Source organism: Microtus oregoni, unplaced genomic scaffold (assembly GCF_018167655.1).
Source record: "Microtus oregoni isolate MIOR12 unplaced genomic scaffold, Mior012 000002F_ref0000024, whole genome shotgun sequence".
Classification (NCBI taxonomy): Eukaryota; Metazoa; Chordata; class Mammalia; order Rodentia; family Cricetidae; genus Microtus; species Microtus oregoni.
The window spans coordinates 65697970-65720839 of NW_024543061.1; the positions used below are offsets into that span (position 1 = coordinate 65697970).

At 46.4% G+C, this 22870-nt stretch overlaps 1 protein-coding gene across 1 annotated transcript in view; it reads left to right on the forward strand.

Moving 5' to 3' along the window:
• Positions 1 to 21917, forward strand: part of Ano2 (anoctamin 2) — a 332789-nt gene extending 310872 nt beyond the window's left edge. The window contains exons 23-27 of the mRNA XM_041635458.1: positions 2962 to 3114; positions 3458 to 3510; positions 5263 to 5444; positions 18640 to 18745; positions 21021 to 21917. Of these exons, the coding sequence (XP_041491392.1) occupies positions 2962 to 3114; positions 3458 to 3510; positions 5263 to 5444; positions 18640 to 18745; positions 21021 to 21293 (767 nt within the window). The 3' untranslated portion in view covers positions 21294 to 21917. The remainder of the gene's footprint in view (positions 1 to 2961; positions 3115 to 3457; positions 3511 to 5262; positions 5445 to 18639; positions 18746 to 21020) is intronic.
• The last annotated feature ends 953 nt before the right edge of the window (positions 21918 to 22870 follow it).

Here is a 22870-nt window from a genome sequence, read left to right on the forward strand (position 1 = left end):
TGTACCTATTTTTTTATGTGGGTTCTGGAAGTCGTGCTGGGGTCATCAGGGCTGAGTGGCAAGTGCTTTGGCCTGCAGAGCCATCTAGGAAGCCCCGAGATGGTGCAGTTGCCATTGCTTATCTGAGGGAGTTTCTGGAGATCCTCACCCCCACTACCATCTAGCCTTTCCAGGAGTCCAACCTTTAAGTATTAGAGACATCTTGTCATTAATGACACCTGCTGGTCTCTTAGAACCCACTGGGTATCTAGGATAAGGCAGAAGATGGGGTTGTGTGAGCAAAGGCAGTGGCCACACCTGTGAACCTGCAAACCTGTCAAATCAGAAGCATTTTGACTGGGAAGAGTTGTGTGTTTTCTCTGGGAGCTTTCCCGGGGTTGGCTTATGTTCTGTGTATGGACAGACACATAGCTACGAGTTTGGATCCTGTCTTTTCATTTTTCACCTGACTATCCTGGGATGGTGAAGCTTGTCTAAGGGCCCCACAATCACAGCCTTACAGCACCTTAGGGAATTTAAAGCGATTCCCTTGAGCTATCCGTGTAGATGGAAGTATAGACAAAGGACTGCGTCAGGTTAGGAACACATGCAGATCTGGATATCCTCAGACTCACAGAGTCTCTAAACTGTAAGCTTGTGTCTGTTTAGCATGTAGCTATACAGTATACATTGTAATCATTTCTGCATGCTGATATGTATTTCACTAAGAATAACAGTATATATAATACATAACTAACTTCTTACTTACAGAAATAACTTACTATTTAGGTCTTGGCATATGCATATGTATGTGTGGGAAAGGCATAGGTGGGCTTGCTTTTGGTATCTCCTTCTATTGCTCTTTATTTATTGAAATACAGTTTGTCCTTGAACCTGAAGGTTGACATTTAGACCGGACTGGGTAGCCAGCAAATCCCAGAGGTCCACTTGTCTCCCATAACCAGCACTGGGATTATAGACATGAGCTAATATACCTGAATTTCACGTAGGTGCTGGGGAGGGGACCCTGGGGGAGCAAGCCCTTTACCCACTGAGCCATCTCCTCAGCTCCCACATGAAACATTTGTTGAACAATTATTAAGTATCAGACATGCAGACATTATATGTGTTGTGAGCACTTCTGTGTGCCTTCTGAGATGCCAATCAGGTAAGTATTGTTTTATGATTTTTTTTTTTCGAGACAGGGTTTCTCTGTAGCTTTGGGGCTTGTCCTGGAACTAGCTCTTGTAGACCAGGCTGGCCTCAAACTCACAGAGATCCACCTGCCTCTGCCTCCCGAGTGCTGGGATTAAAGGTGTATGCCACCACCGCCCAGTGTTTTATGATTCTTAATTTTACTTGTTGTAACTGGGGCACCAATTGGTACCTGCCTCTGTTAGTGTAGGGAATTCGACAAGGCGGCTTCCAGGAGCAAATTTGTAACAAGCTTCCAGCATAGACAATGTCTACGCCTTACAGCAGAGAAAGCCCCCTGAGTATATACAGTCCCAGCAGTACCCAGCACTGGCTGCTGCAGAGCTGGGAGCACAGGAGCGGGTTTTCAGGGCAGGAGGCTCTGGAGTGGTCTGATCTTGAGTACCCACAGAAACTGACCGGCTGGGGAATGGCTGTGTGCACAGGGGAAGGAAAGGGGGTCTGCTCCATGGCAACTCTAAGGATGACAGGTGTGTCCTGAAGGCAGGGGCAGGGCTGTTACGTGGGGGCATTTTGGAGCTGAGATTAGAGAGGCGGATTAGAAAAGACCGCATCACCCGCGTGCCAAAATAAGGACTCTGGATTCTATTCAGTAACTAAAGGGGGTCACACAGGAATTTTTATGGGAAGGAAGGTGACAGGGTCAAATGACAACGTCTGTGTGCTGCAAGCCTGGGAGACTAGAGCCGAGGAAGGTAGTGGGAGGCTGTGGCAAGGGTCCAGATGGAGCAAGACACCTTGCAGCTGCAGGGTGGCTGCCGAGTGCCTTGGCTTGCTGTTCCTACAGTTCAGAGGGCTCTCTGGCTCTTAGTCGCCACACAGCCTTTTCCTAGATGGTGCTAAGGTCATCCACAGGGAGACTTTCTTTTAGTCCCCACCCTGAGTGGATGGACTTTAGGTCTTGTTTCTTTCAGTTCTCTGACTCTAGTATATCCTTTTTTCCTGTCTTGGAAAACTTGCAAAACCCTGTTGAACAACTCTACATACATTTCATCTCCCCCGGCACAACCCGGTTCCTCCACAACATGACCAGGCCTTTGCCTCTCTCAATACTTGGCACAATGCCTGATGTTTTTTTTTTTCCAGTTCTCAATAAATGTGTGATGAATGAATTCTTTCCAAATAAAAGTGGTGGCTCTGTCTATGGAAAAGGAGACCCTAGAGCAGGGTCTGGTACACGTCAATAATCTCAGTATTTGGGGTGGGGTAGGTTTGCTCAGGCAGGAGTTCAAGAGTTCAAGGCCAGTCTGGTCTATATAGTTAAGACTCTTGACTCAAAAAAGGGGGGATCCAACTTTGGGAAGTAGTTTTTGAAGCTATGTTAAGGGCTGGCAACTCTCGGCCAAGGGCCAATTTCAGCCTATTTTGTAGATTGCTTTTGTAAATAAAGCTTTATTGGGAGCACAGCCATGGCTGCAAACAATGGCAGAAGCGAGTTGCTATGACAAGACAAGACAGACCATGGATCTCAATATATTTCCTCTTTAGCCATTTACAGAGTTTACCAACCCGTAAGTTAGCCACATATGATTAGCTTGCAGTGGTGGAAGGGGGAAGTCCCTGTCATGTATCTCTTTATTCTGCCTGCTGTGCCTAATCTCGAGCTTTGACTTGGAGTGGCAGCCCTGGCCCTGGCTGCAGTGGTGAGAAGGAAGTCCAGAGTGCAGGCAGGCAGGAACCTGATAGAGCAGACTTGGGACCACAGAGTAGAGATGACGTTCACACCCACAGTTCCCTGCTGATGCGCTCCTGCGTGATCTCTCCTAGTCATCCAGTTTGGTTTTGTCACCCTCTTTGTGGCCTCCTTCCCACTGGCGCCAGTGTTTGCCCTCCTCAACAACGTCATCGAGGTGCGGCTGGATGCAAAGAAGTTCGTTACAGAGTTGAGACGCCCAGATGCCGTGAGGACCAAAGATATTGGTATGCACCCCCTTAGAGGCCTGGCATGCTCCACCCCCTGGTGTGACTCCACCCACCACGTGCCTTGCAGAGTTCAGGAGGCTGGCACAGCCCTCCTTTCTTTATGCCTTGTTCCCAATCTTGAACCTGGGGAGGCCTGTGGATGGTATATTAAGTACCCCCAGTTGTTCCCTTAGCTTTCAGATAGGGTCACCCTAAGCTTTTCTGTGCAAGCCCAGTTCTGGGAGGAGGACAGAAAGGCTCTCCAGGTAACTTGCCTACAGAATTTCACTCCTTCCGTGGCTTTGCTGTCTCTGAGCCGAGGGCAGAACTAACCAGGGATGCCTGCACTTCTGTCTTACAGGAATTTGGTTTGACATTCTCTCTGGAATTGGCAAGTTCTCTGTCATCATCAATGTAAGTGCTTGCATTCAGGATGCCTTAGCTGGATGGGAGTTGCTTCTAGAGAGCCCGGTCTTCGAAGCAGGAACCAATCCCATTACTTCCCAGCTTTTCCCATCAGGACCTTTGTTTTAGACAGACTCCTGCTTCCTGGCACACTGGGACCTTGTAGCCTGTTGCCTGGCAGTGAGATTTCACTTTTCATTTCAATAAGAGAAAGACAATTATCCATCTGACCGTATGCCTTGGCCTTAAAAGCCAAAAGCAGATCTTCCCTTGGAGCCAAGAATAATGAAGAAAGAAATTGACACATCTTCCTATTTCCATTCTGTCTCCACCCTTTTGTTAAACAGAGCCTGGAATGTTGCCTGGGTTGCGATTCCTAATCATGCTTCTTCCATATCCTCAGTGCAAAGTCTTGATCACCTTTGTGGTCTTGGGCAGCCTGTAGGTTAGTTTGGGATGAGGAAGAAAGGAGGTCCTACCTGGTGGAACCCTCTTAGCTGCCTCGACAGACTTGTATACATGCAGAGAAATTCCTTTGCTTTCATACCCTGGATAGACCGTAGCCAGACAGGACCTCTTCTTGCTGTTTCCCCTAAGAAAGCAGCAGCCAGCTAGGTATATATCTAGAGACATAGTTCATGTTCTCACTTGGATTCTTGATACCTGCCCGTAAATGATCAAGAGTCGTGGGGCAAGGGAGATTCAGTCCACTGCAGGTTGAATACCTCAATGTAGAAAGCACCTGTTTTCATGCCTAGAAACCATGCACAATCGGAAAGGGGTCAACAATTACTCTGAGCCACGTACTCCATACTTTCTATCTGTGCATCAGAGTGACAGGGCATTTTGCTTCCCTGGCCTCTCTTAAGTCTTGCTTATTCATCAAAACAACAGGGCATAGGAATCACATCGATCACGTAGGCTCATTCTAGAAAGGAGGAAGGATAATGGAAGGACAGACAAGTGCTCAGTAAACCGCAGTTATGACAATCACAAGTGAGTTATTAATTTTCAAATATGGGTATGCCCCACTTACATATACACGCTCAGAAAAAAATACCGAAAGCAGATTTGAAGGGGCTGTAATTGTTGTGCAGAATATAGTATAAACAGCTGCCACAAAGATTTAAGGTTCTCTTTGTAGAAAGTAACTCCACATCCAAACATACAATTGCTCACCTGCATTCAGCTTACTCTTGGCCATTTGTAGAACACTCAAGACTTCCCAGATACTATGTGGGCTGTGTATGACCCATCTAGCAGGACCTGTGCCTTTCCCCTTCCGTCTCTCCCCTTTTGAAAGAAGAATAAAGGAACAGCTTCTATTGCACCAGACACCGCAAAATGTCTAGAGATGGCAATCTGATTGAGATGGCAACTGTGGAACCATGTTCCTGGCCCTTTAGTGTCCTTCAGGGCAGATGTATACAGCCTCCAGCTCCCTTGCCCAATCTGCCAGGGCCACTTTCATCATTACAAGGGACTTTCTCAGAATACTTTGAACTCTGTTTTGGCTCAGCCAACAACAATGTCAGCCCCAGTTAGAGGTAGATTGATGATGTCATTTCCTCTGTCCAGAACTGTGGTCGTATGAACTTAGGGACAAGTGCTTGGGTATACCATAGATGCTTCCACGTCAACCCTTGTAGCTCCTTCTCATGGGGTACCCCGAAGTGGACATCCCTCAGTCACATGACCCCTGTGTCTTCCAGGCGCCACCCATTCACACCAGCCCTCAATGCTTGTGATTCCGTCCCCTAGGCTTTTGTCATCGCTGTCACCTCCGACTTTATCCCCCGCCTTGTGTACCAGTACTCCTATAGTCACAATGGGACCCTACATGGCTTTGTGAACCACACCCTCTCCTTCTTCAACGTCAGCCAGCTGAAGGAAGGAACACAGCCAGAAAACTCACAGTTCGACCAGGAGGTTCAGTTTTGCAGGTAAAATAGTGTGGGGGAGGAGGGCCCGGGGCAGTGGTCCAAAGAGTTTCTTAGAGGAGCCGGGGGGGGGGGGGTGTTCATTCTTTTTTCCCTCCGTCTCCTATTCGTCCCCAGTTGTTGTGAACTTACTTAATTGAATCAGTAATTATTATTAAGTGCCTTTGATAGGTGCTGCAGAGCAGATCAAGTGCTACCTAACTTTGAACTTGTCAAAGATAGGAAATAACAAAGCCAATCATCACAAGGAATTCCATGAGGACCCATGTGCACAATGGCTATTTAAAATGACATGGAGATGACAAGAGTCTAGAGTAGAAAAGATAGCTTCCTAGATAGGCCGTAAGGAGTTGAGTGTCAGAAAGGCGAGATGCTCTAGCCTGGAGCCCGACAGTGGGGTTTCAGCTAAGGAGGGCATTTGAGAAGAGAGTACTGGGAAAAGGTATGAGGTCATGTCAGAACTCCCAGGGTCATGTAAGCCAAGATGCTGAAGTTGGATAGCATGAAGAACACGCCGGAAGCTGTGAAATCTTCCAGCATCCACAATGTGATATGATAAGAAGTCATTCTCTTATCGTCAGAGAATCACTCACACAAAGCGCATGTTTAGGGAACCGACGCGGTTTCAGAGAGGAACAAGGACTGGTGTTTGCAGAGCATAGGGAGGCAGCTAGGATGCACATCACCGAGATGTGACCCGTGCTGGGCGTGGACTAGAGTCACAGAGGAATTAAGAGGAAGCGAGATGAGATTTTTTTTTTTTTTCACACGGTATGCTGAAGAGTTTGTGGTGATAAACAGAGGAGGGAGGCTGAGTCTGGGCATGGCTGGGAAACTGGGGTTGTCTTGATATGTCAGGGAAGGTTCTAGAAGCTGATCTTCTAAGATCTATGGTGGGATTCTGACTATGGTGAGATTAGAATCTCAGTGCAGTCAGGACAGTAAAAGGATCCATATGACATGATCTTATCACATTGAAGATGGTTCCAGATATCGCAACGTTTCATGTATTCTTCACGCTATCCAAACCCAGCATTTTGGCCCATGCAACTCCAGGGGCTCCGAAACATCTTTTAGTTGCCATTACCATCTTCCAAAATGTGCTCAATTAAAACCCCCACTGTCTAGCTCCATACCTTTCTGTCACTAGCACCCGAATGTGCTGAGTTTGATGTCAGTCACATTGCATTGCCAACGATGTTCGGAAACCCAAGCAGTGGTTTTCACCTACCTCCTGGCTGTTTCCTAAGCTGGCATTGAGAAGAGGTAGTTGAAAGACACCACTTCAGGAATCTTTGAAGTCAAGATACGGAAAGCTCTTAGTGATTTCTCTAAGAATGCTGAGGACAGGGGAGCATAGGGGGATGTCTTGTTTGATCCTTCTTATGTCTGGTCACAAGGCAGTCCCAGTCAAGCCTTGGTTAAAGACCACACCTCATCTACTGAAAATGTGGAATAATTCCCAGAATAAGAGGCCAGGGGGTGATGCTGTGGGGCTGTCAGGGGCTTGCTCAGGCCACCCTCTAGCCATGTCTTATTTTTATAAGTTTTCATTTACCAGTGCCCCTGTCAAAGCAGAGGCCTCCTTTTCTTTTTCTTAAAAGCATACATGAATTAGCTAAAACAGTGTTGCATTCTATAATGTGTATATTATATGTAATATATTATATATTTACTATTATATTTAAATATAAAATATTTAATATTATATATTAATGTGATATTTAATATAAATAAATATATATTTATATGTACTTTGGCCATCCTATCCTCTTATTTCCCTAGTTGTCTCTTCTTCCTCTCCCACTGGTCTCCCTCTTCCAAATAGTCCCCTTTCTAGTTTCATGTCATTTAAAACAATTATAGAATCTGTGTGTGTGAGAAGAAGCCTCTGGTACTTAGCTTATTGAGACTGATTTGCTTCCTTTGACCTGATGATCTCTGTTTCTAACCATTCATTTTTCTATAAATGGCACAGCTTCAGTCTTCTTTATGGTGGAATGCAAATGCCCGTGTGTGTGTGTGTGTGTGTGTGTGTGTATGTATGTGTGTGTATATGTGTGTGTATTTATGTGTATATCTGTGTTTATATGTATGTATGTGTGTATGTGTGAGAGAGAGAGACAGAGACAGAGTCATTCATCAGTTGATGGGCATCTAAGCAGATTCCATTTCTTCGTCATTGGGAATAGAGCAGTGATAAACACGGACATCCAAAGCCTGGCATGGTGGCATTGCCTTTAATCCCAGCAGAGGCAAGTGGATTTCTGTGAACTCAAAGTCAGCTTGGTCTACATAGTGAGATCCTGTCTCGAAAACGTATGGCTATGCATCTGTCTCTATGGTGTGCTCATTTGGGTTGCTTTGGAGATGTACACATGGGCAGCAAAACTAGACTGCTTGGTAGTTTTATTTTCTTTTTTTGAGGTACCCCGTACTGATTTTCATAGAGACTACACTAACTTATGCTCCTCCTCCCACCGACACTATTTGCTTGTTTTGAGGGTGGATATTCTGACTATTGTGAGATTGGAATCTCAGTGTAGTCAAAACAGTGGGCACAGACTCACGCCTTCCCCTTGGGACTCAAAGCCAGACTTTCCTACGAGAGATGCTTAAGCTCAGATCCACAGCCTGAGACCGTGTGATGAGACAATTTGGTTTTCCCAGCCCAGACAGATTGCTGACCTCTGATTTAAACAGATGGCCATTCTCAACTCAGAACCCTAACTGTAGCCAAGCAAGAAAAGATGAAATAGCAGCGACCAGGCCCCCAGCAGACGAGTGGGCATATCCATTCATTTATATGAACATAGATGTTTCCAGGGTTTTTATATCTGTGTCTACAAAGTGGCCAGCCCTCAGAGGTCCTGTTCATGTGGATTTTTACTCCTACACCAACAGCCCAGGCTGTTGTATCTGGCTGGTTTGCCAGGCTGTCTGTCCATGGTGCTGGATTTGGGTGTGTGGCTCCAAAGGTCAAGTTCTCTAGAGTGGAGAGTCTGTGCCTGAACTGCAAGATGCTTCTAGTGGAATCTGGGTCTGCTTTAGTGTTGCCCACGAAGTCAGTTAGTCAAAGGATTCGGATTTGCACAAAACAAACAGGCCCTTAAAAGTGTGGATCACAAAATCATTTTAATAACTGGAAGTAGTTGTGGAAACAATCTTGTTTTATTGTTCAGTCTAACACACACACACACACACACACACACACACACACACGAAAATAAGAAAGAAAAGAATCAAAAGAAACTGGTAAGACTTTGAAAGCCTGGGAATTCTTCTAATATTATAGACCCAAAGCTCAGCTCACGTTTTTCCAAGAGTGCAGATTGCTGTTGTTATGTGGTTAGAGCCATGGCTAATGCCATCTGTGTCTTCCAGATCCAAAAGCACCTGTCTGCCATAGAGCACCATGGGTCTTTCTTCCCCTTGACTGGCAATTGCCCAGTAGCAGTCATGTTTTCTAAACACCAGTGACTTTAATGTCTCCACACTGGAAGCTGAGGGTAGGTGTCATTCTGAACAAGGTAATTCCATCAAACAAATCTAAATCTAATCTTTCTCTGTCTCCCACCTCCATTCTAGTCAATGCTACTGTGTTTTCAAGCTCCACATAACTGGTATCAGTTGCCATGACGAATCAAGTCGACATCCTTCCATTCAGTCCATCCTGCAAAGGCTCAGGACCCCAAAGGATTGTTAGGACAAGAGTCAGCAGATGCAGGGCTAAGCTTCCTGCATTTGCCTTAAAGTCTCTGGGTTTCCCAGCTAGTTATGCATGAAGCTCTAATAGTCTCTTCAGAGTTTCTGTATAAGTAGGTGAAACCCTGGTGTTATATTACTTTTTTTAATAATTATTCCAAGATTGAGAAGATGGCTCAGAGGGTAAAGGTGTTGCCATGCAAGTATGAGGATCTGAATTGAGATCTCCAAAACCCACACAAGGCCCAACCTAGTAGTGTGCACCTGTAATCCCAATTCTCCTATAGGAAGATGGTAGGCACAGACAAAGGGTTCTCCATGGACCAATCAGCCGGCCAGCTGGGTATACACAGTGCTGAACGAAAGACCCTATCTCAAAGAAGATGGAGGGGAAGTAAGGACTGTCAGCACAGACTGCTTTCTGTACTCCTGAGAACACACACACACACACACACACACACACACACACACACACTAAAGAGAGAGTTGGAGAGAAAGATTTAATAAAAGAAGCATGTTGCCAGTGAGTGACAGAATCACCAGTAGGAACATATGTAAGAGGTGTGCTTTATCTTTATGCCTCTGCCAAGAGAATGCACGTGCAGAAACAGATCACCCTAAGTTCAGTCCGGAATGACCTTTGGAACAGCCGGGTTCAGTGCCAGTGAGGATAGTGGGATCATTGTGCGAATGGGTTTGAAACCCTGATACAGGTTCTGCAGTACAGAACACCACACAGTGCTATCAGGAAGTCCAGATGAAGCAGGTGAGCTGTGAACAGGTGATCGAAATACCACTCTAGTGACCTCCAGTGACGTCACTGCAGGGGCAGCCCTGCATCTCACTCAGAGTTCAGCGTTTGGGCGGAGCATTCAAAGGAGATGAAACGCAAAGAAGAGGGATGCAGTGGCCACAAGAATCATCTATTTTATGCTTTGATTTGTCTGTTTGTTTGCTTAAGATTGGGTCTTGTGTAACTTTGGCTGGCTAAATCATGATGTGTCCTAGGGTGGCTTTGAACTCATCACCCCTTTGCCTCCTCCTCCCTCAGAAGAGCATGGACATTTGTGTCACAGAATAGGATATAAAGCTAATTATTTACTGAGTTTTAACTTAGACACAATCTTGCATTTCTGGATAGTCAATATGTGCATACAAGTATATTTAATAGTGAAAGTGTGAAATCAAATATGAAGCTCCGCAGCTTCAGAATAGCTGTGCTGTGTAGAAGGTCATTGAGATGCATAGATTTTGTGTCTGGTTAGTTTTGCTGCACGACGCTATTTACTGGCAAGCCCTTTGTAATAACTGTTATTCCATATTGAGAAAAAAATTTAAAGCTTGGATTACAGGTGTGGGCTATTCTGTCTGACTTATGAATGGTTTTGTGGGAACGCCACATTCATATGGCAGAGCCAGTCTGGTTAGTGAACAGGATGAGGGTGACAACGGTGGAGAATGCAGTGCCAAAGGGGGTGTTGGGTGGCGAAGGAGGAGCACGAAGATCACTGTGTCCAAGAGGAGAGGCTAGAAAGTGAAGGGAAAATGGACGTCAGATCCAGAGTCTGTTGGTCACAGTGATGTGTGTGGAGTCTTCGGGGTGTTGTCTGTGTGTACAGTTAAGGTGACTGGAGAACATTGAAGATGAGGTGCCTTATTCAGATATAAGTGATGTCTAGGGAACAGGGTTGGCATATGATATAGGTATAGTATGTCAAACAGATTTAAGAATTATTGATGGAAATATCTACCTAATGTGTGTGAGAGAGAGACAGGGGGAGGGAGGGAGGGAGGGAGAGAGAATATGAAAATGGTAGCTAAAGTGAGGTAAACACTGTTGAGAGTCAGATGCGTATCTCTCGCCCTGGAGCCCAGCTTTATGATTGCTTCTGCATCAGGAAATGAAGTTTACATTGATTTTCTGGCAAACAGCCTTGGGAACTTGATGGCCCCTCTTATTATCAACCATCAGTAATCTCTGAAATATGGTCACATAAAACTGAGGTCTTGGTCTCCAACCCAAGATTATCAGGAATAGCGGTCTTAAAAGTTGTGGTAAACATGAAGACACGTCTTTGGCTACCCACTTGCAATTTTGAGAGGCCACCCCAGTATTTCTGGAGACGTTCTCACGTCAGCTATTGACCTGCTCCAGCAGGGCTGCCCCCTAATCAATCTCAAGATGTCAGGAGTCCGGCTTGCTTCGTGAGCATTTGACAAGGTCAAGCAGTCACCATGCCCTGGAGCCTGAATAGTGTCTCAGTTCCTGGCTCAGCAGGAAGAAAATAGGGAGTTCACCAGGGCAAGAACACACATGGGCACCATCACCCCAGCTGCACTGTTTGGAGGTGTTGACCATGCAGAAGTAGGCACCCTCAATTGGCTCCTGCTAGGCTTCTCTGCTGGGCATAAGCACTTCCATATTCCCAAGGTCCCCGCGCAAAGCCTTTGAAGAGGTGTGTTCCCTTCAGCCTGTGGCTGCCTTGCATCTGCCCCATGGTGACACCAGAGTTGGTCTGCTCTCCCAGGTGTCAGCTCCCTGATCTTTCCCAACTGTTGGATTGACACGGTTCTCATCAGCTCCTAATTGCCTCTACTTGTTTTCCTCTGCCACAAGCCGCTTTCAGAAGGCATTTTTAAAGCAGCTCAGATGGTCTGAAAGTATCGTGCATAATTGTTTCAGCATTAATATGAAATTTAATTCTAGTGGGGCTATTTAAAAAAATTTTTTTTCACACCACTCTTTGGAGTCAAGAAAGGCATCCACTAACTGATTCATTATGGAGCTAACACTTCATCTCAGAAAAAGTTTCTCTTGAGGGCGGATTAGCAGCCCCCTCCCTCAGTGTGGCTTCGGCTCCCCCCTCCTCTTCAGCAGCTCTGTGTGTCCACAGTTGTGGCAGATCTCACAGTCCCTGACTACCCTCTAGGTGAGGATGGAAAGAGAATGGGGACTCCTGAGCCGGGGCTCTCTCTTCCCTCTCTTTCTATGCATTTGATTTGGTTCAGATGTGAGATGTGCCCCCGCAGATGCACTTGGAGGCCTGGTACCTGGCCACTGGTGTTGTTCTGGAAGGTTGTGAAACTCCTGAGAGTTGGGGCATCTCTGGGAGAAGTAGGTCACTGAGCTGTGAGGCTGATAGTCCTGCCCTATTTCCTGTCCAGTTTCTATGTACTCACAGGATTAGACATGAACAAGTTCCTACAGCCATCCTCCCACCACACTGAACTGTGAGCCACTGTGGGTCCTTTCTTTCTGAAGTGACCTCTGTCCTGGTGGTGAGAAAACAAAGTAACAGGGCCTCAGTTTCTATGCCTGAGAAAATAAGGGTTTTTCAAAAATAAATCATGTGATATAGGCATACAGCCCTACAAAAACTGGGAACATTGCGCATCACTGCTCCAGTTCTGTTCCACCTCCACCTCAACTTCTGTGCAAGCCCAGACATCTTCCAACCTCTCCCGTTTTTCTATTTCTCCAACATAGCTGAGACTGCAGAACCTTGACATTGCGGTTTCATGGGCTTGTTTTATAACAATGAAACATATTTGAGCTAATGGGAACCTTATTTCTTCAGGTAATGTTCAACTTTAACTCCATCCATGTAATTTTTTCACAGAATAGAATTAATGTAATTTTAGAACTGAAATGAAAAGTTGGCTTTTAAAAAACACCAGTTTCACTTGTTATGTGGAGGCCTGTCCATTAAGTCAGTTACAGTTAACACTCTAATTTTGCTCTTGAAATCTCAGTATAAAACATATTGGAGTCAACTGAGTATTGCCAGTGATTATACCATTTTAAACGTATGCACCTCTGTGGTTATGATATAATTCAGTAATAGAGTACTTGCCTGAAATGCACTGGGGTCTTGGATTCCATCCCCATCCCTGCAGAAAATTCTATGAACTTCTTTCTTATGAAAATAATTCTGTGTGCACCTATCTGTGTATGAAAGGAAAAAGCCGCTCTTCAAAGCCCCACCCTAGACTTTATCTCCCAGGAGACTCCTCTGTGTCCATTTTTTTTGTGTGCAAGCATCTAGAAATCATATTTGCTATGCTGTCTTATTAAATTCTCACTGTCTTCCTTTAACATCGAGTATGCATGCACACTGGTACACATGTTTTCCATGCTTGGCCTGGGAGAGCAGGTGTCCCCCTCTGTGTCCTCAGCCCTCTGGTGCACATTGTCTCGGTTCCTTTCTCTGAGTAGAACCCTGAGGTTCAGAGACACAACACACCTGACTCATGTGGTGGCAGAGACACTCCAATCCCACGTGTCCTATTTGGATGACCCAGTCGTCTCAAGAGTGAAAGTCTGTCTTTCTTGGAAGACTAGAAAGCAACTCTCAAAAATGACATTAAATTTTCAGGAGAATAAAGGAGAAATGGAGGAGGGGTGAGTGTCTCTAGTTGATATGTCTGAAGTTAAATTTTTGCTTTCCTTGGTGGGGGGGGCAGACATCCAACAAATACAGGAAGCTAAGCAGATAAGCGAGTTCACTGGGCGTTGTGGCCGCTCATGGGAATGTTGGGAAACTGATGCTGCCCAGGGGAGATTGTCAGGTGTTGGAGGTCATGGGAGATGATAGGAAAAAAGCTGTGCTTCCCGGATCTCAGGGCCTCCTCCATTAGCCAGAGTCTCTCCTATGTGTGTCCCTTACCTGAATGTAATCCCAGAGAAGGGCCCTGTGTCTGCCAGTGTCCGGGTCCTCTGATGGTCATTGGGTCTGGGGCTGGAGTTTCAGAAACCTTTTCCGGAAGCCAGGACGACTGGAGAAAGTTGTGAGAGGTGTCTTAAGTTATAAGTCATCTTCAGCAAAATGAGAAAAAATGGCTCTTGCAGGTCAGTATCCCCAGTCCACAAATCCAAAATATGAAACTCACAGAAGTGTGGAATGATTTGTATTAATATTACATAGCAAGTGAAAAACTGAACCCTACAAACTTCGCTACATGAGTGCCATGAGTCAAGGGCAGTACCTAAAACTATCTTCAGTCTTGTGCATGAATCATCAGTGAGCGGCATGGTTTTGCTTCCAGTCCCTTGCTTCCAGTCCCATCCCCAAGATGCCTTTTAAACGTAAGCAAGCATTCCAAAATAGGAAGAAGAAATTCTGCAATCTGCAACCCTTCTAGTACCCAGCGTTTCAAATAAGGGACACTCAGCCTGTATTGGGTGGTTTCCTCTGATGGACCAGGCAGTTACCAAATTCTTTAAGTTGATGCTTAGCAACATGGGGAAAGAAGGCTTAGGCTAATGTGGATGAGGACAGCGGGTGTCAGGACACGGAGTAACTTGTATGAAGACTGTGTTAGTCATCTTTCTGTCACTGTAAAAAAAAAAAAAAAAAAAAAAAAACCTGAGATGAGCAACTTATAAAGATAGAAAGTTTGTTTGGGCATTTGACTTTTTTCAGAAGTTTTGCTTTGGGTCTGTGTCAAGGAAACACGATGAAAGGGAAGGTGCGGATAGTGGAGGCAGCAAGAGAGAAGAAGAGAAGGAACAAAGGTTTTACAACCTCTTTCATACCCCATTTAACCAAAAGATTTCCAGTTGAGCCCCGTGACTTTAAGGTTCCACCACCTTCCAATAGAGCAACACAGAGGACCAAGCCTTTAAGAGCTGGGCGCTTACGGAACAGTCAAGGAGGATTTTGGTACTGGAAGCGGTATTCAAACCTTTACTTGGTGTCTCCAAAACACACACTTCCCTCAGAGCTGAGCACTAGATTTTAAAATCAAAACAAACACCACAGATCCTACCTCAACAGTGCGAACAATGAGGCCCATCAGCCACCTGCCTTTTGAAGATACGTTTATTCTTAAAGCTAACTGTCTCTTTGTTTAGTGAGTGCCTTCTAGTTACTTAGAGAAAACATTTGATAAGCCTGACTTCTTAGGATCAAATTTCAAGAAAAAAAAATTACGTAACGCTAACTTACATTGGCATGTAAACAACTCATTATGTATCCAGTGGCCCAAGCTTACTGGAATCTGTGCTCTTCAAATGATGAATCACGGTTCATTAGCAGATTGTGAAATCACTTCAGTGGGTCACAAACAGCCTTTGGAAAGAATGGAACAGAACAGAATGGGAAGGATGGAGGAAGGGATGAGGGTGAGTTAGGGTAAGCGAGAGCAAGCTGTCGATTCATTGCGTACAGTAAAGTTTAGGTTTTGTGTCATATTCATTTAGATAATATATACGTCCACTCATTTCTTGACTGTAGGTCAAGAAAGAGGAACGTCGGCAGATGTTAAGAGCGTTAAGCTCCCTACCACTATTTTCCATGCTGTGGCTTCAGTACCAAACGACAGAGTCACCCTTTCCTTATATACATAGAGCGGTTCTCAGGGCACTCTTTCTGGACAGACCTCTGTGCAGGCCCCGCCATCCCCACCACCCCGCATCCTCCATCCGATAAATGTGCCTGTTAGATTCAAAACATGTTTTGGACACCAGGGGAGGGCAAAGAGACAGTCCTAAAAGCTGTGGTAAGTTAGTAGCAGAGTTGGAAGCCGAATTCGATTATTTATGGATTCTTTTCAGACTGGAAGGGGAGGAGTAAGCAGTGGCTCTCATACCAAGCTCAGGGAGCAGCTGTTCCCTCCCAGCCAGAGCTAAGAAGGGGAAGAAATGGACTTTCAGTGCAGCCGGAGGGACTGGGCTGTGCCCGGGGAGGGATGTCCTCATGGCAAGCCCTGGCAGGGATGGTACCCCTCTCTAGAAAACTGGAAAGGAGCAGACTGTTCTACATACAGCAGGAGAATAGGCAAGTCTAAAAAGATTTTTCTTCATTCCCAAGACATCTTATTCACTTGGCTCACATTCTCCCCCTCCCCCACATTTTCTGTCTCTTTCCTTCTTCCTCTCTATCTCTCCCTTCCTCCCTTCCCCCCTCCCGCCATCTCTCTCCCTTTCCCGACTAGCAAACATTCTGTGTAATGTTTCCCTGTTCCTGTCCTCAGCCAGGGATGATCTGAATACCTTGCTCTGCTGGGCTGCAATTAGCATTGCTTCTCAGCCAGATGTCAACTGAAGCTCGCGACAGCTGTGATCAGCTGTTGGTAGTGGGAGAGTCGGCAAGGCAGCGAGGTGGAAGCTCCTGGTCCCTGGCCAAGCCCTAGTGGAAAGATCTGTGTCTGCCGCGCAGCTTGGCTCATTCTGTTAACCGACTCCATTGCTCTGGCCTTGTCTTTGTGTTACACATTGCTTTCCCTTGACCTCAAATGTTCTAGCCTCTCCTTGGAAGCCAGAAGTCATCGTACTAAACCGTAGACCTCTTAGGGCCATTGTTCCTTGGTGCCGAGGGAAGGAACCAGAGAACTTTTGTTTATGAACTTCACCTCCAACTTCACCTGCTGCTGAGGTGCTCTATGATAATAGGGACTAGCCTGGATCCAGCCAGACTTACATCCTCACCTTGCCTCCATCTCTTCCTGGCGGTGAATCCCTGACCACAGACTTGAATTCTGAGTCCACCAGGTTCCTGCCATGCTATGTGGGATACCTGCATGAATAAACTGGGAGGATGATAAGAGAATCATGCAGAAAAGTGTTTTCTTGTGCTTATCCATGCTGTGTGTCTCTCCCTGGGCAGGGTTTCTACTCTGCCTCCCTCAGCAGCCACACACACTGCTGGGGGGCCTGATGCCATTCCAACTCTTCCTCTAGGTGTTCTCGCACTTTCATTGAAAAGCCTTGTTGAATTCCATAAAGAAAATGGGTCTGTGGATGTCCCAGTGCTGATATCAAACCCTGTCACTTTTCCAGGGTTAGAAAATGAGATATCCGTAGCACATTTCATTGCAAAATCGGGGTGAAAAGACAGAGACAGGAAACAAAACATGAAGTTTCTCTGCGGGCCCGAGGAGGGAGAAGCTCATATTAGGCATTGGTGTTTGATAAAGCACATGCATAGATCACGAAGGCAACTAATGAGAAAGACTGTTGACTAAGGGCGGTTATTTATAACCATCCCCCAACTCACCCAACCTTCATCTTGGGCTAGGTCACCTTTCCTTTGGCTTCAGTGGTACAGCTGGGAAGCAAGGATACCTTCAAAGCTTCTGGCTAAGGGGGACCCTGGGATGACCTTCTGGTGCGACCTTCTGGTGCCTATATCTCCATGGGATCCACAGACTGATTATAGAACAGAATGAGGCATCTGGGAGCCCCTATCAGAATGATGGGAAGCCATGATGGCCACACGGACCTAGGCTGCTCTCATTATCTGCAGGATCCTTTGGGAACTATATCCTGACATCAGAGGAAGCTTTAGGAGGTGCTTGGGAGAGAGAACAGGAAAAATCCATCCCCAGGTTGACTTTTGTGGACTTGGATTCTTTTATTCCACAGATATTTGTTGGTTGAGCTATGGATTTTCCCTCCATCTCCTATTTCCCAACTCTTAACAGCCAAGAGCTCATCTGTTGTTCAAACCTTGCCATTTTAGCTGTAGATGAATTTCCTTGACTTCAGTCTATTCTGTTTATTTATATTTTCATTTGAACTATTTAGTGCATTCATGTTTATGTGGTGTGCAGTTGTGTGGCTGTGTGCAGGTACATGTGTGAATGTGTGTGTATGTGTGCGTGTGTGTTCAGGTACATGTGTGAATGTGTGTGTATGTGTGTGTGTGCAGGTACATGTGTGTATGTGTGTGTGTGCAGGTACATGTGTGTATGTGTGTGTGTGCAGGTACATGTGTGTATGTGTGTGTGCAGGTACATGTGTGTATGTGTGTGTGTGCAGGTACATGTGTGAATGTGTGTGTGTGTGCATGTGTGTGCAGGTACATGTGTGAATGTGTGTGTGTGCATGTGTGTGCAGGTACATGTGTGAATGTGTGTGTATGTGTGCGTGTGTGTGCAGGTACATGTGTGAATGTGTGTGTATGTGTGCGTGTGTGTGCAGGTACATGTGTGAATGTGTGTGTGTGCATGTGTGTGAAGGTACATGTGTGAATGTGTGTGTATGTGTGCGTGTGTGTGCAGGTACATGTGTGAATGTGTGTGTATGTGTGCGTGTGTGTGCAGGTACATGTGTGAATGTGTGTGTGTATGTGTGCGTGTGTGTACAGGTACATGTGAATTTGTGTGTATGTGTATGTGCAGGTACATGTGTGAATGTGTGTGTGTGCAGGTACATGTGGGTATGTGGATGCATATTATGAACATGATATGGATGCCAGAGGTCAACCTCAGGTTGGTCCTCAGGAGCTGTCCATCTTGGTTTTTAGAGATAGAGTTTTTTACTGGGACCTGGGGCTCACCAATTACGCTAGATTGATTGACAAGTCCCAGGAAAAATATGCCTGTCTCTGCCTCCTCAATGCTGGGATGACAATCACATGCCACCACCCCCACCTTTGGTTGGACCAAACTCAGGCCCCCATGCCTGGGCAGCAAGGACTTCACCAGCTGAGCCATCTCTCCAACCTCGCAGTCTCCACCCATCCTGAACACTCCTGTCTTTCCTGGGCAGGTTCAAGGATTACCGAGAGCCACCTTGGGCACCGAACCCATATGAGTTTTCCAAGCAGTACTGGTCTGTTCTCTCTGCGCGTCTGGCCTTTGTGATCATCTTCCAGGTGAGTTGTTCAGGTGACAACAAGATGGTTAGGCTGCAGGGTGCCCAGGTGAAGACCGTGATAGTGCTAGAGGCTTACGATACAGTCATATCTTGGTATCTCTGGGACACCAAAATCTAAGGGTGCTGAAGTCCTTTGTAAGAAATGACATCATATGTGCATGTAACCCACCAGTATCCTCTCATGGACTTCAGATCATTGCTAGATGACGTAATAATTAACGCGATGCAAACTCAACATGAGCAGGTGTCAGACTGTCTCATCTAGGAACTACTGATGAGCCTGTGTATGTCCCGGTCGGTGCAATTTTGGTGTCTGTTGTTTTTGATCCACGGTCGGTTGAATCTAAGCACAGAGGGTGATGGAGACAGAGGCCCATTTGTGCTCCATGGCCAGGGAACTTCACATGTGGCAGGCAGCAAGGAATGGAAAGCAGGAGGATTCCCCAGAGAGAGTTGCTCAAATGGGTGGACTTGGCCCAAAGATCAATAAAACCCAGGGTAAAGTTATCGGACAGATGTAGAGTAAGCTGCCGAGTGGAGACACTTGCCCATTTAAACCAGAGGAGAAAAGAAAATGTAGAACTATTGAAACCAGAGTCTCAGCCCTGGGACAGACAAACAGCACATCCCTTCTGTCAGCCTGAGAATGAGCTCAAGTTCAGAAACTTTCTTCCTGAGCTCTTGGGTCTCTCCTTTGTTAGCATTGTTTACCGTGGAGACATCTGGTTGGAGGGGCCGGCAGAGTCATCTCGCCACCCCTGGAATGAATAGTAAACTTGAGCCCGTGATTCCTATCTTCGACAATAGCCACAGCTCCGATTGCGTCGCTGAGATTCTCTGAGCTCCAGGGCCCCCAGTTCCCACTCAGGGTCCTGCTGATCTTTGAGCAGAGGCCAGAGCACAAAACCAAATCCTTTTCTCTACGGCTCCCTTGGCTTTTGTAGTCCCTGAAGGCAAGTCTCTGGGGGGCTCTAGGGTGTCCTGCCCCTCGGACTCCAGCCCAGGATGTAGAGAAGCCCACCAGCTTGTCTTTCACCTAAAGAAGACGCTATTCTTCCTCTGTCGAGATGGGGCGATATGTTTAAAAACTTGCCTAGACACCCCCCTGCTGCCCTCCCCTCTGCCAGCTCCATCTCCTCCCTTGCCCGTATGTCACATGTCGCAGGTCTCTTACCTCGTTGGCAGTGAGCAGAGAAGGACTCTGAATAACTGGGAGCCTCTGGAAGCAGTTGTTCTCAAAGTCTTCCCTTGAGCTCCCAGGACCATGAAGGGTATTACTACTTTGGTCTCCTGGAAGGCAAAGAGAAGACACACAAGTGTGTAGCTCGCAGACAACAGAAAATGACCACAGGTTGAGGAAAGTGTTGGGCAAGTGTGTGGGAAGGACAAACTTGAGAAATGAGCAAGAATTAGAACATGCTGGCTTGTATTGGTCCAAACCAGGCACCGTAGCCTGATAGTCATTCACTCAGAGGAAAATGCTTCCAGGAAATGCTTTCCTAGGTGACCTGTACATTGCAGGGATGTGACTCAGCAGGGCACTTCATGCAAGTGTATGCAAAAGCCTGGCATCAGCCAAAGAGGTCTGGAAGCAGAGGCCCTGGTAGCGGCAGAATGAGGAGACTGTGAGCAGTGGGTGGGTTGGGTAAAAGCCATATCCGTAAAAACACCCAAGGTCCCTGGTATTGGAGACAGAGAGAGAGCTGGGGAGATGAAGGGGGCAGCTGTCACAGTCGCAGCCCTACAGAGGCCACTGTGCTCTGTGGTCACTTCCCCGGAGATTCCAGTCTAGAGCTTTGTGGTCACTTCCTTGGAAGCCCCAGTCTAGAGCAAGCCTGGAAGTGTTAAGATGAAGGACATGTGAGGCCACTCTGTGGATGGTGCAGCAATGTGCTACAGGGTCTCCCGGAAGGAAGGCCCACCAGCTAGCTGCCACTTACTATGTCTTGCCATTGTCATTATTTGACTCTTGTTAACTCATCACTACTGACAGCCATTCCAGGGGAGGTAGAAGTTGTGGTAGTTTTACTAATGGGACATCATTATCAGTTAGGACACCAGAGGACACTCAGACTCTCTGGTAAAGATCACTCAGCCAGTGAGTTGCCTAGTATTCTGTTTGGTTCCTCTCTTTCTCACCAAGTCTTCAGTATCAGGGTGGTTGCTCTAAAGGGGCCAGGGTGGACAGCGGTGAGCTCATGTCCACTTGTGACCTCATGAGTAATAAAACCAAGCCAAGCCTCACCATTCACATCTCTTTCTTGTTTTGGCAGAACCTAGTGATGTTCCTGAGCGTCCTCGTGGACTGGATGATTCCTGATATCCCCACGGACATCAGCGACCAGATCAAGAAAGAAAAGAGTTTGCTGGTGGACTTCTTCCTGAAGGAGGAGCATGAGAAGGTCAAGCTGGCTGATGAGCCCACCCAGAGGAGCCAGGGTGGTGGTGATCGGAGCCGGAGGAGCCGCGCAGCCAGCTCTGCACCCTCCGGCCGAAGCCAGCCAGGCAGCATAGCATCCTCAGGGTCCCAGCACACCAACGTGTGAGCCCGCAGCTGGCGGTAGAAGAGGCAGGCAAGGCAAAATGTATGCACACACCATGTGTTCAGCTAGAACAATGGCTCCTCTTCTGCTGGGAACTGGCTTGTGCGTGATCTCCAAGAAGAGTTACAGAAAGGAAAACGCAAGCGCACAGGAGGAAAGGGAACAGAACCGCGCACTGCTTCTCAGAAACTGGAAGCTTAAGTTTCTTTTAGGTCCTCTTTTGAGCTGTGTCCTTTGGGGGAGTTGGTACCCCACTGGGGTTTCTCCATCCCAGAATTCCCTGGGGTCCCATCTTGTACTTCACCACCATTTTAGGTGAGGGAAGTATAGTCAGGGCCCCATCCATCCTAGCACCCCTATAATTGATCACTACTCGCTTCCTATTGTCACCTTAAAATAACCTCTTGGAGATACTTGTGACTGGGGCCACTACAAGGCTGAAAAATGCAAATTAAGTTACAGGACTGAATTCTGTTGCCACTGGACCTGATAGTGAGGAACAAAGGTCCTTCTGGGCTCATCTGAAGTCCAAGTGACAAGGATGCTTGGATACAATGCAACTAGCCACCTTTTATGCAAGTTCAGATTTAAAATAAAATGATTGGAAAGATTCTTTTTAAAAACTCATCTCTTGTCCTGGATGCCTGGTTTCTTTTCTTCTCCCCTCTCTCCCTCTTCTATCCTTTCTTTTCTCTTCTGCTACCCTCTCTCTCTCTCCTTTTCTCCTCCTATAGGCCAAGCTTTGTTCATGTAAAGCAGACAACAAAAAAGAGAAAATTCCTGTTTGACAGAACTTGCAGTCTGGGGACAGAGGATGAACCAACAGTTGTGCAGTATAATAGATAATGGTAAATGCAGTGGAGAAATGCTAGGTAGAGCAAAGAAAACAGGAAGCGTGGGAGCACAGGAAGTGTGGGTGCACTCGGAGCCTATCCATGGGGCTGGTCAGAAAGACTATAAACAATGGAAAGAAGCAGGTGGTAATAACCTTGCTTTTCCTTTGTTAAGCAGCAAAAAGGAGCAGCAGGACCAGGTAAGGGATATTAAAAGAGCAGAATAGGAGCTTGATTTTATATCCATTATCGTGAGGTACATATTGATATGCTAACACAGTCACTTGGTAGCAGCTTTCTAGAGCTCTCTGGGGAGATTTTCATGAAGAGTTGCACGGAAAGGCCAAGTGTCATTCATCACTGCCAGTCATGTTTCTTAGCTCTCCTACAATCCAGAGACTAGCTGAAATACCACAGCATCTAGCCATGTCTCCAGTTCCATGTAGGCCAGTCTGACTAGTCAATGCCTGATCAGCAGATGCGAGGAAGGCCTTGCTCCAGAGGAGAGCAGAAAGGGGCTCCGGTGTTTCAGCAAACCCTGAAGAAGGATGGACAGTTCTAGAATTGGGCCTCGCCGGGTTTCTAAATCCCTCCTGGGCACATGCAGGATTATGTCGCTCACCGACCCTTGCCCCAGAATGTAGCCCCTTCTTTTGTGGTTAGGGCACACAAATGCCTCTTAGAATTCTAAATAACCATGTCCCAGATCATTCCTGTATAAATAATCCTTTAGCCAACCATAATTAC